The 14,704-nt window shown below is 34.0% G+C and overlaps 1 protein-coding gene across 2 annotated transcripts in view; it reads left to right on the top strand.

Moving 5' to 3' along the window:
- The window catches only part of CDH9 (cadherin 9), a 143,499-nt gene extending 130,135 nt beyond the window's left edge, over positions 1 to 13,364 (top strand). Inside the window, exons 8-12 of one of the 2 annotated variants that reach the window (XM_058716365.1) lie at positions 589 to 761; positions 1,175 to 1,296; positions 7,015 to 7,132; positions 7,232 to 7,483; positions 12,340 to 13,364. In XM_058716365.1, coding sequence (XP_058572348.1) covers positions 589 to 761; positions 1,175 to 1,296; positions 7,015 to 7,132; positions 7,232 to 7,483; positions 12,340 to 12,827 — 1,153 coding nt within the window. In that variant the 3' untranslated portion in view covers positions 12,828 to 13,364. The remainder of the gene's footprint in view (positions 1 to 588; positions 762 to 1,174; positions 1,297 to 7,014; positions 7,133 to 7,231; positions 7,484 to 12,339) is intronic. The other variant, XM_058716373.1, reaches the window with a different exon arrangement.
- Positions 13,365 to 14,704: the final 1,340 nt, after the last annotated feature.

The raw sequence follows: 14,704 nt of genomic DNA, 5'->3' as shown, positions 1-14,704 counted from the left end.
AGAAAGAGTCATGGAACTCTGTGTAATATGTCATTTCATTTTTATCTGGAATACGTCAGAGGAATAGATTGGAGGATGACCTTTGATTCAGCTGATATGTTCCCTAAAAGAGAGCCATTCAAGAGCAAAGTATTTTACAACAGTTTCTCTATTCACTTATAGCCATAAGGACTCTGTGGACAAGTTCTTATGTTTCTTTTTAACATAATTTCAATTTATCTATGCAAGTGACTCCACCAAATTTAATATGACTACTTAATATGTCTCAAGCACTGCAATAGGTCTATGATAGGATAAGTAAATCAAGTGACAATTAAAAACTCACTCAAAGGCTGCTGCAAGTATTCCTGAGTATAAATAATAACTCTAAAGTCACACAATCATAGAATAGTAATGATGGAAAAGGCCAAACATATCAAATCGTCTAAGTGACAGTTACATTAAATAAAAATTCAAGAAAGTTAATCAGCATTTTACTGTCATGACTTTATGAGAACATTGTTTGAATTGCCTATAACTTTTAAGAAATAGTAGATGAACTAATAATCTTAAAATAATGCCTAGATTCATGAATCTCTTTTCTGCCAGATACTCCATTGATCGGCATACTGATATGGACCGGATTTTTAGTATTCACTCCGAAAATGGCTCTATTTTCACTTTGAAACCCCTGGACCGGGAATCATCTCCTTGGCACAACATCACCATTACAGCCACAGAAATAAGTGAGTGGGAAATACATCCATCTGAACGCCAAAGTGGTAAAATAACAGCAATAAGTACACTCTATTTCTTGAGTGAAATAATTTTATCGTTAGCAGCCTGAGCGTGTGTTGGATATTATATTATTTAATGATTATCAAATATCCACTTTTTAAATTTAATTTTCTCTTATAGCTTACTGTATGATGGAAATATAATCTAACCTCATAAAAATAAGTAATCTAAGAAAATTATGTCTTACAAATAATAATACTTCATTCTCAATCATATTCTCCTCTTTTTAATCATGCTTTCCATCTGGACCATGTAAGCAAGCTGAGATATTCATCAGCAATCCAATTGAGAAAGTGAATACCACATAAATGATCTGTTGCTAAGTTACAAATGGGGAGAGTGGTGTCACCGCTTCTCTGTAAATGAGACTGAAGTCTTACACATGTTCTTGTTGCAGATAACTCAAAACAAAGTAGCCACATCCCTGTCTTCATCAGAATTCTAGATATAAACGACCATGCTCCGGAATTTGCCATGTACTATGAAACATTTGTTTGTGAAAATGCAAAGCCTGGGCAGGTAAATAAAATCATTATAAACTTAAATTTGTTTTTTCCTGTTTCCAAAGGCAGGTACCATTATATTAATTCACTTGAACAAATCTTTTTTTTTTTTTTTTCATGCAAACTATTGCCATTCCTCTTTGTCACCTGTTTATCTCCCCTTACCAGAACATTCACAGTGATCTAAAAAGGTAACTTTTGAAGTGGTTTCTATTATGGAACCCATGATATATTAGAAAAATTTGTAATATATGCTTTAATATATATACTGGTATATAATAAATATCTATACATATAGATCTATCTATCTATCTATCTATCTATAAGAAATAGTTTCTACCTGGATTCATAATTATGTTGAAACTGAGTTATATTCAAGAATAGAATGGATATTTGCAAATGACATATCAGACAAAGGGCTAGTATCCAAAATCTATAAAGAGCTCACCAAACTCCACACCCAAAAAACAAATAACCCAGTGAAGAAATGGGCAGAAAACATGAATAGACCCTTCTCTAAAGAAGACATCCACATGGCCAACAGGCACATGAAAAGATGCTCAACGTCGCTCCTTATCAGGGAAATACAAATCAAAACCACACTCAGATATCACCTCACGCCAGTCAGAGTGGCCAAAATGAACAAATCAGGAGACTATAGATGCCAGAGAGGATGTGGAGAAACGGGAACCCTCTTGCACTGTTGGTGGGAATGCAAATTGGTGCAGCCACTCTGGAAAACAGTGTGGAGGCTCCTCAGAAAATTAAAAATAGATCTACCCTATGGCCCAGCAATAGCACTGCTAGGAATTTACCCAAGGGATACAGGAGTACTGATGCATAGGGGCACTTGTACCCCAATGTTTATAGCAGCACTCTCAACAATAGCCAAATTATGGAAAGAGCCTAAATGTCCATCAACTGATGAATGGATAAAGAAATTGTGGTTTATGTACACAATGGAGTACTACGTGGTAATGAGAAAAAACGAAATATGGCCCTTTGTAGCAACGTGGATGGAACTGGAGAGTGTGATGCTAAGTGAAATAAGCCATACAGAGAAAGACAGACAGATACCATATGTTTTCACTCTTATGTGGATCCTGAGAAACTTAACAGAAGACCATGGGGGAGGGGAAGGAAAAAAAAAAAAAAAGAGGTTAGAGTGGGAGAGAGCCAAAGCATAAGAGACTGTTAAAAACTGAGAACAAACTGAGGGTTGATGGGGGGTGGGAGGGAGGGCAGGGTGGGTGATGGCTATTGAGGAGGGCACCTTTTGGGATGAGCACTGGGTGTTGTATGGAAACCAATTTGACAATAAATTTCATATATTGAAAAAAAAAAGAATAGAATGGAAATACATTACTAAATAACACATGAAGTATGAACATGAAATTGTTCTGTGTTAGTATAATGGGAATCAAAATAATTATCTTGTTGATTACATTTTCCTCTTTTAATCTCTCAGGCAAGACATTTTGGTTTGATAATTATACTTTGTGCTTTTTCAACTTTAATCTTATTGAGATAAAAAGAGACTGCTTGTACAAGAGTTACAAAGTCCTCTTGCAAAGTTCCCTCATATATAAGATATCTCTAAAGTAACTTTAAGCAACTGCAGAATATGTTCATTTTTGACACTAATATAGTATTTTACAAATGATAGTAACCGTACAAATTTCATTGAAGGAAATTTTAACAAGTTAACTTTTAAGATATTTTTTAAGGAAAAAGTGGGTGGGTGTTAAGAATCATATATAATTTCATCATGTTTTTTATTTTATTTTACTTATTTTTTTTAATATTTATTTATTTTTGAAGGAGAGAGACAGGCAGAGTGTGAGCAGGGGAGGGGCAGAGAGAGAGGGAGACAGAATCTGAGCAGGCTCCAGGCTCTGAGCTGTAAGCACAGAGCCCAACTCAGGGCTTGAACTCATGATCTATGAGATCATGACCTGAGCGGAAATCGGATGCCCAACCAACTTAGACACCAGGCACCCCTCCATCATGTTTTTTTAAACACAGAAAATAAAAGTGAAATACAGTCTTCTTTTTATTCCAATAGAGATTGCAATGGACGAAATGTTCATTTGAAACCCTAACCCCCAGTATGGAGATAGAGCTTTTAAGGAAGCAAATAAAGTTAAATGAGATCATAAGGTTAGGGCTATGATCTGAAAGGATTAGTGTCCTTTAAGGAAGAGACAACAGATAGATCACTCTCCCTCTCTCTCTTTTTGTGGGAAGAGGCATTGTAAGGACGTAGCAAGAAGGCAGCTGTCTGCAAGCCCGAAAGAAAGCTCTCACAGACCTTGATCTCAGACTTCCAGTCTCCAGAACTGTGAGAAAAATAAATTTCTGCCATTGAAGCCATCCAGGCTGCATAATTTTTACGGCAGCCCAAGCAAGTAGACTAAGACAGAGATATGTACCATATTCCACTTGCATACACAAAAGATAGAATTGGGGTATTCTTATTCTTATTCTTATTCTTACTTGCCAAAAAAGCATCATTACATAGTTATCTGGATTAAAAATTGTTTTTCTTTTTTCACTTTGCAACATGTAATGGACATACTCTCAGTTCAGCAAATGATTATTTTTAAACCGATGCTGAATTTTTACAGCATAGCTATACATTCATTAGTTTATTCAACTATCCACTTAAAATGGAAATTTGGTTTACAAACAAAATATTAACTCAGCAGACAGCACTATAATGAGCCTTATAGTACATTTATATTTACATACTACCTGGTATTCTTTTCCTTTGATACAACCTTCAAAGTAGGAATAAATTTGATATGTAAATGTTCATCAATGCCTCCAAATAGTTGCCTAAATATGTCATATATCTAGTGGATGACTGCCTATTTAGTGGGCAACACTAGATTTTAAAATGTCTACCGAAAAATAATATCTCATAATAATTTTAACACGGATCCTCCCAACATTATTTGAGCTGAACATTTTTCATAAATGTGTGGCCATTTTCACAACTGTATTAGTTTCCTAAGGCTACCATGAGAAATTACCACAAACTAGAAAGCTTAAAACAGAAATGCGCTCTCACACAGTTCTGGAGAATAAAGTCTGGAATCAACGTGTCAGCAGGCCATCCCCTCTCTATAAACTCTAGGAGTAGACTCTTTCCTGCCATTTCCTAGCCCTGTGAGTGCCAGAAACCATTGGCATCCCTTGGTTTATAAGAATTACTCCAATCTCGGGGCGCCTGGGTGGCGCAGTCGGTTAAGCGTCCGACTTCAGCCAGGTCACGATCTCGCGGTCTGTGAGTTTGAGCCCCGCGTCAGGCTCTGGGCTGATGGCTCGGAGCCTGGAGCCTGTTTCCGATTCTGTGTCTCCCTCTCTCTCTGCCCATCCCCCGTTCATGCTCTGTCTCTCTCTGTCCCAAAAATAAATAAAAAAAAAAAAAAAAAAAAAAAGAATTACTCCAATCTCTCCATACACTGTCCCGTGACATTCTATCTGTAGCCCTATTTCCCTCTTATGGGAAAAATCCAGTCATTGGATTAGGGTCCACACTAATCCACCACGGTTTCATCTTAACTTGATTGCATCTACGAGAGCCTGTTTCCAAATAAGATCACATTCACAGGTACTGAAAATTAGGATTTGAACATATGTCTTGTAGAGAAAGAAGCCAATTGACAACAGTGTATAGATATTCTTTACTCGTTTGTCTATTAATATGCTTTTCATGTGAGTAATTGATATGTATTACAAATTAATATTTGATAAAAATAACTGATCTGAACTAAAAATTATTTTAATAGATACTATTAGTATTAAAATTTCTGTCGTTGTTTCTATACTTGACACATAACAATTTGCTTGTTAAAAGTAACAAGGTTAAAAATGTATTTTAAGCTACGGATATGTATTCTCTGTTAAAATATGCTTAAACAATGGCTGATCTAATCACTTCAAGAACTCTGCCGTATAACCAGAGGACCTACATTGTTTATGATTTAAAATATTGCTAAATATCATGGGGCGCCTGGGTGGCTTAGTCCATTAAGCGCCAAGTTCGACTCAGGTCATGATCTCGCGGTTTGTGGGTTCAAGTCCCACGTCGGGCTCTGTGCTGACAGCTCAGAGCCTGGAGCATGCTTTGGATTCTGTGTTTCCTCCTCTGTTTGCCCCTCCCATGCTCTGTCTCTGTCTCTCAACAATAAATAAACGTTAAAAAATAAAATAAAATATTGCTAAATATTGGATATACCATTGCCAATATGGAACAGGAGGTTAAGCAAAAGTGCTGAAGTCTTGGGGCGCCTGGGTGGCTCAGTCGGTTAAGCGGCCGACTTCGGCTCAGGTCACGATCTCGCGGTCCGTGAGTTCGAGCCCCGCGTCGGGCTCTGTGCTGACAGCTCAGAGCCTGGAGCCTGTTTCAGATTCTGTGTCTCCCTCTCTCTCTGCCCCTCCCCTGTTCATGCTCTCTCTCTGTCTCAAAAATAAATAAACATTAAAAAAAAAAATTAAAAAAAAAAGTGCTGAAGTCTTAAAAGTATTTTTTTCTATGTCATGACCCAATCTTCTAAGGAGAAAATGTGCATTAAATTTCTCTTAATAATTGTACACATACAGAAGAATTATATAAAGAAGCGTAAGGTTACATGCCACTCTGTCAATAAAATGAATGAAATCCTACTTAGTATTAAAACAGGAAAAAACATTGACTAGTGAGTCATCAGGTTAGTATGGCTACAGAAGGTTCACAGTAACAAAAACTGTGGATATGCCAAACTACTATGAAATTCCAACAGTTGTTCATCACAGAAGTCGGACCACTATGCCTCTAAGCGAGTGGCGCAACTGTTTTTGTGGAAAAGAAATTTGAAAGTAAGAGTAATTAAGTGGCTGTGATTTCAAGCCACACAGATGGCAGACCCAGGACTAGGAAAACAGGCACCCGATGTGTAGCTTGGTGCTTTTTCCACTGTAAAATGTTCAATAGAATTTTTTGTGTGACCTGTAATTTGCAGCTTCGTCTTCACACGAGGGCACGCCTGTAACTTACAGCAAGCACAGCTAAGAGGTGTCATAATTTCTCAACGTCAACACTGATTTTATGAAACCTTAAAAGCATTTATTTGTATCTCTTTCTAAGCTTTGCAAATACCACTAAAAGAAAAATAAGTTGAATAAACTATGCAATGTGATTGTAGTTATGGTGCCCCCTGGCTTTAAAATCTTTTGCTTTCTGGTATCATGTGGCATATTACTCATTGTTTCAAAACTATATTCATAGTGTCCTTGATCTGTAAGAGTGGCTGTGCTAAGCACTTTTGTTTTTGAAAAGTGCATCTGTTATGTTCTCTGCCTTTGAGACAATCGTTATTTAGTGGAGGCAACAGATTGGTAACCAATTATTATTAAAACACACTGGGACATTCTAACAATGTTAAAAGAGGAGATGTTGGAGTGATTGAATTTTTCTTTAAGGTTGGATATTGCAGCGACTGGGAATCGGACAATAATTCATAGAGATACCTTGCATGGTAATACTTGATGGACATTTTTTTATCCTTAACTAATTGTTATATTATACAGAACCATAAAAAGCTTTGCCATAATTTCTGAAAATGGGCTCTTTTTATTTATTTAATGTCAGTGATATTTTTAAAACCCAAACACTGATTTAAAATGTCCTATAAAAACAACATGCATTGCTTTTTCTTGTGCTTTATTTCATTTATTGACTTGGTTTCAGCTGATTCAGACTGTCAGTGTCATGGACAGAGATGATCCTCCCCGAGGCCACAAATTTTTCTTTGAACCAGTGCCAGAATTTCCTCTCAATCCGAACTTCACCATTGTAGATAATAAAGGTATAGAATATTTTTAAAAGTAAAATTATAAGGCCTTATGTTCTAAAATTAAAGACTGGACTCAATTGTTTCCCCCACTTTTTTTTTCTTTTTTTTTAGATAATACAGCAGGAATCATGACTCGAAAAGACGGGTATAGCCGCAACAAAATGAGCACCTATCTACTACCGATTTTAATATTTGACAATGATTATCCAATTCAAAGCAGCACCGGCACACTCACTATCCGTGTGTGCGCTTGTGATAATCAAGGAAACATGCAGTCCTGCAATGCAGAGGCCTTGGTCCTGTCGGCCGGTCTCAGCACAGGGGCTCTGATCGCCATCCTTCTCTGCATCATCATACTCCTTGGTAAGCTCTGCCTCTGAATGTTCATTTGACTCAAATAAGTCTCTCCTGCACTGTTCAGTGAGGGGGCTACTGAAAAGCACACTTCTCTAGAGTGAAAGATTGACATTTTTAACTCTTTATTGAAATTGTTCTTTCGATTTGAAAAAAAATCTAGTTGTCTCTGAGGATAGGACTAGCTTTCTAGAGATGAAAAACAGAGCTAACAGCTCATGCCTTATGCATGTATACACACACATTTTAAAATCTATTTTGTATTATACTGTTTAGTACTAGCTAATCATGGTCACTGTTCTCAGGACATTTACTTTTACAACTGATTTACTTTTTGTATCAACTCCATAAGATGGATACTCTGGTTCTTCTCAAGGAAGACTAAGTAACTTACATAAATTCAGTCATTTAGAAAGTGTTTTAAATAGCGTTCAATATATTAGTCTATTTCAGAATTCTCCTTCTAAACCATTATTCTCAAAGTCAAAGACTACCTTTACAAACAATATATCTAACAAATACCAAGTTATGTATATTAGACACCTAGTTGGCAAATGCAATTAAATTGTCAATATAAGATGAGCATTTTATTGATACAATTTGAACATAGGTGCAAATTAAAGGTTTAAGTTCACTTTTAAAAAATCAGTATGGCATTGTGGTCTACGTAGTCCTGCAGTATTTTCTAAATAAAGTCATGCTTGCTATAGCAAATGTTTGATTTGAGCATGCCCTAACAGGACAACGATTTAATTCAATTAAACAGTTGTTCCACTGTAAAACATTCCCCCCAAAATTGTTTCCATCAAATATTCATCCAAAATGCTTATGCTTAGGGCATGAAAGCCAGCCAAATTTATGTTCCAATGCTCATATGTGCTGGCTCCTTTTCACCGCAAATCCTTTCAAGCAATCTGGATGAAATCCCTCTGGCCAGATATCCTTATGCGACTTCAGTGGGGGATTGATAAAAGTGAGGGGAAAACATTTGTCTCAGTTCAAATGATCCAACTATTTAGAAAAACATTTTTTCAGGGTGCTTTAGAACATACATACACCAACACCAGTCCACATCTCAGAACTGCTGCTAGAAAGTTCAGCTCTTCTGTAAAATATTTTTTGTATTCCCATGAAGTATCAATTTTGGCTTACCTTTCAGCTAAGTGCTACTGATATTATATTGTTTTATTTGGTCACATAGCTCTACTTTCTTAATTTAGGACAACATGGAAATATGCATATTTTAAATTTGACTTTTAAATTTCTATATTAAGATAATACACACACAAAGACACACATGCATACATGAGGAAACAAAAGCGCCCCCTAATAAGCTTACATACTATGTCTTATGACACTAAATTGTTTAACAGTTTTTTCTAAGCAGAAATCCTACAAGGCTGTTTCTTTATTTTGAGAACTCGGTCACCTTCCTGCCCTATACAATATAGAAGGCACACATTTCTTGTTTTCCACCTTCCCAACCGACTGCATAAAGATGGAGGGATTTTCTATTATTTTAGTTAAAATTGTTTCTAATTCAGAAGGTTTCATTATCAAAGTTCCTAAAACATTTTTGCTGTGATTTCATCTTTTTAAAAAGTTTTTGTTTGAATTCCATTTAGTTAATGTACAATGTAGTTTTAATTTCAGGTGTACAATATCAACACTTCCATACAACACACTGTGCTCATCACAAGTGCACTCCTTAATCCCCATCACCCATTTAACCCATCCCCCCCCCACACACAGTTCCCCTCCAGTAACCCTGAAGTTGTTCCCTATAGTTAACAGTCTGTTTTATGCCTCTCTCTTTTTTCCCATGTTGATTCCATATATGAGTGAAATCATAGGGTATTTGTCTTTCTCTGACTTATTTCACTTAGCATAATACTCTTTAGCTCTGTCCACATTGTTGCAAATGGCAAGATTTCATTCTTTTTTATGTCTGAGTAATATTCATTGTGTGTGTGTGTGTGTGTGTATATATATATATATATATATATACACACACACATACGTATGTATATATACACATACGTATGTATATATATATACGTATGTGTGTATATATATATATCTTCACACACATACATACATATGTATACACACACATACATATGTATACATATATGTATGTATATATACATACATATATGTATACATATGTATGTGTGTGTGTATATATATATATATATATATATATATATATATATATATATTTATCTTCTTTATCCATTCATCCATTCATCTGTGGATGTACACTTGGGCTATTTCCATGATTTGGCTATTGTAGGTAATGAATTAGTATATTTGTATTCTTTGGGTAAATATCTGGTAGTGCAATGGCTGAATCATAGGGTACTTTTATTTTAAACTTTTTGAGAAACCTCCATGCTGTTTTCCAGAGTGGCTGCACCAGATTGCATTACTACCAACAGTGCAAGAGAGTTCCCTTTTCTCCATCTTCACCAACACCTGTTATTTGCACACAGTTACTAAATTTCTATAGTTAGAAGAGTTGCCTCTTTGCAAGACAGTGATATAGCATGGACAATAATATCTCACACCTACCTTTACAGTTTGAAGAAATATAGTTATTAGAGTTTGTCTATGTTACAAGGCAAAGTCGAGGATTAAAACCTGATGCAGGACTTTTTAACTGTTTTAGTTCCTTAGACACCTTGGGAATCAAACTATGGGAACTATTTAGAATAATTAATAATAATAGGATATATAAAAAAAGGAAATATGTTTATCCAAATTAAATAAGAAACAAAGCAAAATGTGTTTAATTATTGTCATATGTGCCTTATTCTAGTGCAAGTCTAATGATTATTTAAGATATATCATAACTAAAATGCAATATAAAATATCTATAATTTCTGTTGGTTTAATAGTCACACATACTGTTACTATCACTACAGTACTTGTATATTCTGATATTCATAATAGAAATACTAAATTCCAGTAATAGATTAATAAAAATAATGACATACTTTTTTCTATTCATTATCTTTACCTTTCTAAATTCCATTCACATAACCTCAGTCTAGGGAAATGAAGCAGGTAATTGTGACCCAACAAAGGAGAAAAAACAGAACAGGTTCCAAGGTCCATTTGTGGGAATTAATAAATATTATATTAGCTAAGAACCCTTAATATAATTTGACTATGTTGTTCTTATTTTATAGTCAGAGTTTATAAAAATTTTGAGGAAAGTAGATAATTTATAAATTAATTCAATACTAAATTTATAAAAAAAAACACCTTTTTTCTACTTCATGATTCACTAGATTGGTGGATTTCAGATCTATGCTGAGTTAATTAACTTATGTTCATCCTTTAATAGGGGAAATAGAGATATGTCTCATTTTTATTGAATAGTTTTTTGTTTTATTGTCTCTAAGATGATTCTGAATATAGCTCAGCACCCAGAGCCTATTCTGTGGAGGTTAACTGAAGATGTTACTAATGATTTTTTTTTTTTATTCTTTCTACCAATTATTAGGAGCTAAGGAAAGTGTTTTGGCTGATATGACAATAGCATTGGGCAGACTTTAAAGGAGTTACAAGAAACTCAAGGGCCATGGTGAAGTGTGGTTTCAATGTAAATGAGTTTGCTTTGTGTGATTTCAATACAAAAATCAAGAAAAGAAATGATAGATTTTTGAGCCAACATGTTCTTGTTTTTTAATGAAACCTAAATAGTATTAGCAAAACATTTAGCTGCCTAAATTAAGGAAAAGCTGTTTTTTATTTCTCTCATGCAATGTCTAAGTGTGTTTTGGGAAAGTTTATCTTTATTTAATTTTTAACTTTTCTTATATACAAAATTAGGAACTTGTTCCATTTTCAATGAAAAACTTATATTTTGGAAATTATGTATTTTTTCTTACTTTTAAATGTATATGTAAATTGCAAAATGTATTTATTTTGCATACAGACATTCATTGTCACATATATGCATATGTTACATTTTAGTAACATAACAAAAATAAGAAAGTATATTTCATGTGGGGAGTTCACAATTAATTTGATAACACAAGTATATAAAAAATAAAACAATACAGCAAATAGAGGGATTACAAATAACAGGTCAGCCAGAAAGTTCCAATGTACTTCTATAAGTCAAGGAAATCCTCAATAACAAGATAATTAGTCTGAACTATCTTTAATCTGAACTATCTTGTAAGATGAGTACAGGTTAAAGATAAGTAAGAATTTGAATTCCATATCAGAGCTTATAGAGTGATGGCTCAGATTTTAGGTAGGCTTTCAAAACCAGGTCCAAAAAGGAATTTAAATAGATAAGAGCTATTAGAGGATTAGATCAGTAGCACATATATATTTTTGTATATATTATATACACACATATATTGCACTTTTACGTATATATGCATGTATATGAGTGATGTTTTACATATATTGAGTCATTAAGAAACTATTAAATTATTGCTCAATTTATCTTGGGCTAATAATGAGTGTAGCTTTAGAATTTTAGTATTTTTAAGCAAGTTTGCTGTTGGAAGGAATGAGATATCACATAATTAACAGCTGGCTAAATGAATTAGCCATAACTGAATAAGGATTTTTCAATGCCAGAGCTCTACAGGAGAGTGACTCTTGAAAGTAAATAAATGGACTGTAATATCTGCTCTTTTATCAATACAGGACATTTACTCATTGGCCCAAGGCACTGTGTATTTGTGTAGGATAGTCACTTTTTATCCAAACAAATCTTAGCATCTCTCATACCACACAAACTTCCCTTTCCAAAATGTGCTATATTTAATTTAAACCTGAATCATGGACTTTCACTATTTTCTCTTTGTTGTTGTTATTGTTGTTGTTATTACTAATAGTTTTAGTTGTGCTGTTTGCTGCACTGAAGAGGCAGAGAAAAAAGGAACCTCTGATAATTTCAAAAGACGATGTCCGTGACAACATTGTGACCTATAATGATGAAGGTGGTGGGGAAGAAGATACCCAAGCTTTTGACATTGGCACCTTAAGGAATCCAGAAGCAAGAGAAGACAGTAAACTTAGAAGAGATGTAATGCCTGAAACTATTTTTCAGATAAGGAGGACTGTGCCTCTGTGGGAAAATATTGATGTACAAGATTTTATCCATCGAAGATTGAAAGAAAATGACTCAGACCCAAGTGCACCACCTTATGATTCACTGGCAACATACGCCTACGAAGGCAATGATTCCATAGCCGATTCACTCAGTTCTTTGGAGTCTCTCACAGCCGATTGTAACCAAGATTATGATTACCTCAGCGACTGGGGACCTCGTTTTAAAAAGCTTGCTGATATGTATGGGGGTGATGACAGTGACCGAGATTAAGAGTATCGTATGACTTGATCCATGTTAGTGGAAGTACGCTTCTTGTTACTAGATTGAGTGGCCTGCATTCTCTTCCTTGGAGGAAATTTTTTAAAAATTGAAATTACAAACAATACGTAGGTGTTGTCTTAGTAAGGGTTTGCTTAATCAGTAAGTTTCTGTGAATGAATATGAATGATATAGATTTTAAAAAAAGTAATAATAACCAGTTCACTCTCTTTGCCTACAATCTCTGAACGAAAGTATATCACATCAATAATCAATACAAATTACATAAAAGGCTTTTTGTGCCTTTCCTTAAATATAAAGACTTTATAAATGTTTTCTTAACTGACTTATAGTCACCTTTACTATTAAACATTGTGCAACTGCTTTGTAAATTAATATGAAAATATATCCCTAAAGAAATAGGAATGACTATTACTGCCATATTTATTTAGTTGAAGAATGTCTTTGTGTTAATTCATTCATATTTTTATAAATGTATATTTATATTTTTGTATTTTTATGAAATAAACTAGTATTTATAAAAATAAATATCATTTTATTTACTTCCTAGAAGCAGTTCTGATCTCACTTATAACAGAAATTTTTTACATCTTTATAGACAAAACACAATTTACTCAGGGAAAAAACAGCTAAGTTACTGCATATGATTTGGAACTAGAATGTAGCAAGACTATAAAAGAGCTTTAGTGTAAGTTATGATTTTTTGTTTCTGCCACTTGAATATGGACAAATGCTTATTCAACCACTGATATCTACCCATCAATAGGATATGAGACCTTTGAAATATAAACTATTATAAATATACTTGTGAATGATTATGGTTTTTATATAATTTTTTCTATAGAATCAGCCAGTGAATTTTATTTGAGAGTATATGAAGTATGTGTAAGAAATGTTATATGTATCAGGGGAAAAAATGTAAATCACTCTTTCTCCTTCAACAGAAGTTTTCAGAATGAAAAGGAATATTTCTGATTTTGTTCTCCTCATCAGATAATTCATGGAATATAAGCCAGGTGACATTTAAAATGAGTATCAACAAACTAGAGGGTTTTTTTTTAATTGAAAACTTTATTGCATAGATTCAAAGTCACTGTATTTGAGGAAATCTTGAAATAACTGGTGACATGTAGGCTGAAGATTAAAAAAAAATTAGGGAATGTGTGGTTTTACTAATGATTGGGATTGTAAAAAAAATCTGTTTTGGGACAGAATTTGGACCCTTTAAGACATGAGAAAGAGGAAGAGAGTGGCAGAATTGTGCATAATAATCATTAGCAAATCTCTGAGACTGCTATGCAGAAAACCTGCCTCGGTTTAATCTGTTGAATAAAACCTAAACTAAAATATGGAAACTTCACAAGGAGATTGCATACTATTCATTTCCTGTGCCATGAATTATCTTTTGCTTTCTCTTTTATTATTCATCCTTTAAGGAGTAAATATCATACCCAGGGTCATTCTTAATGTGGAATTTATTTAGAAATTTAACACTGACTAGTCTGTTACCAAGCCTTTTTAAATAGCAAATACCAATTATAGACAAATTTGTGTATTCTGTTACTATGTTATAAAATTTTCAAAGACCATTCAAGAACTTTAGCACCAGTAGCTGACACATATTACAGATTTAATTTGATGCTGAGAAAATAAAATATACTTTGCACTTAAGAAAAATTTGAAATTTTTCTAATCATTGGAATTTTCCAGAAAACAGAAAGTTTTTAAGTTTTAGGTTTAGTTTAGAAAGTTGGGGGTTTTTTTTGTTTTTTTTTTTTGTTTTTTTTTTACTTTAGAAAGTAATTAAGTTTTCCCATTGCTAGAGCTATACCAGCATGAATCAGACAAATATTTGAGGAGGGTAACGT

This window comes from Neofelis nebulosa, chromosome 1 (genome assembly GCF_028018385.1).
Source record: "Neofelis nebulosa isolate mNeoNeb1 chromosome 1, mNeoNeb1.pri, whole genome shotgun sequence".
Taxonomy (NCBI): Eukaryota; Metazoa; Chordata; class Mammalia; order Carnivora; family Felidae; genus Neofelis; species Neofelis nebulosa.
This window is presented reverse-complemented; position numbering and strand designations above follow the sequence as displayed.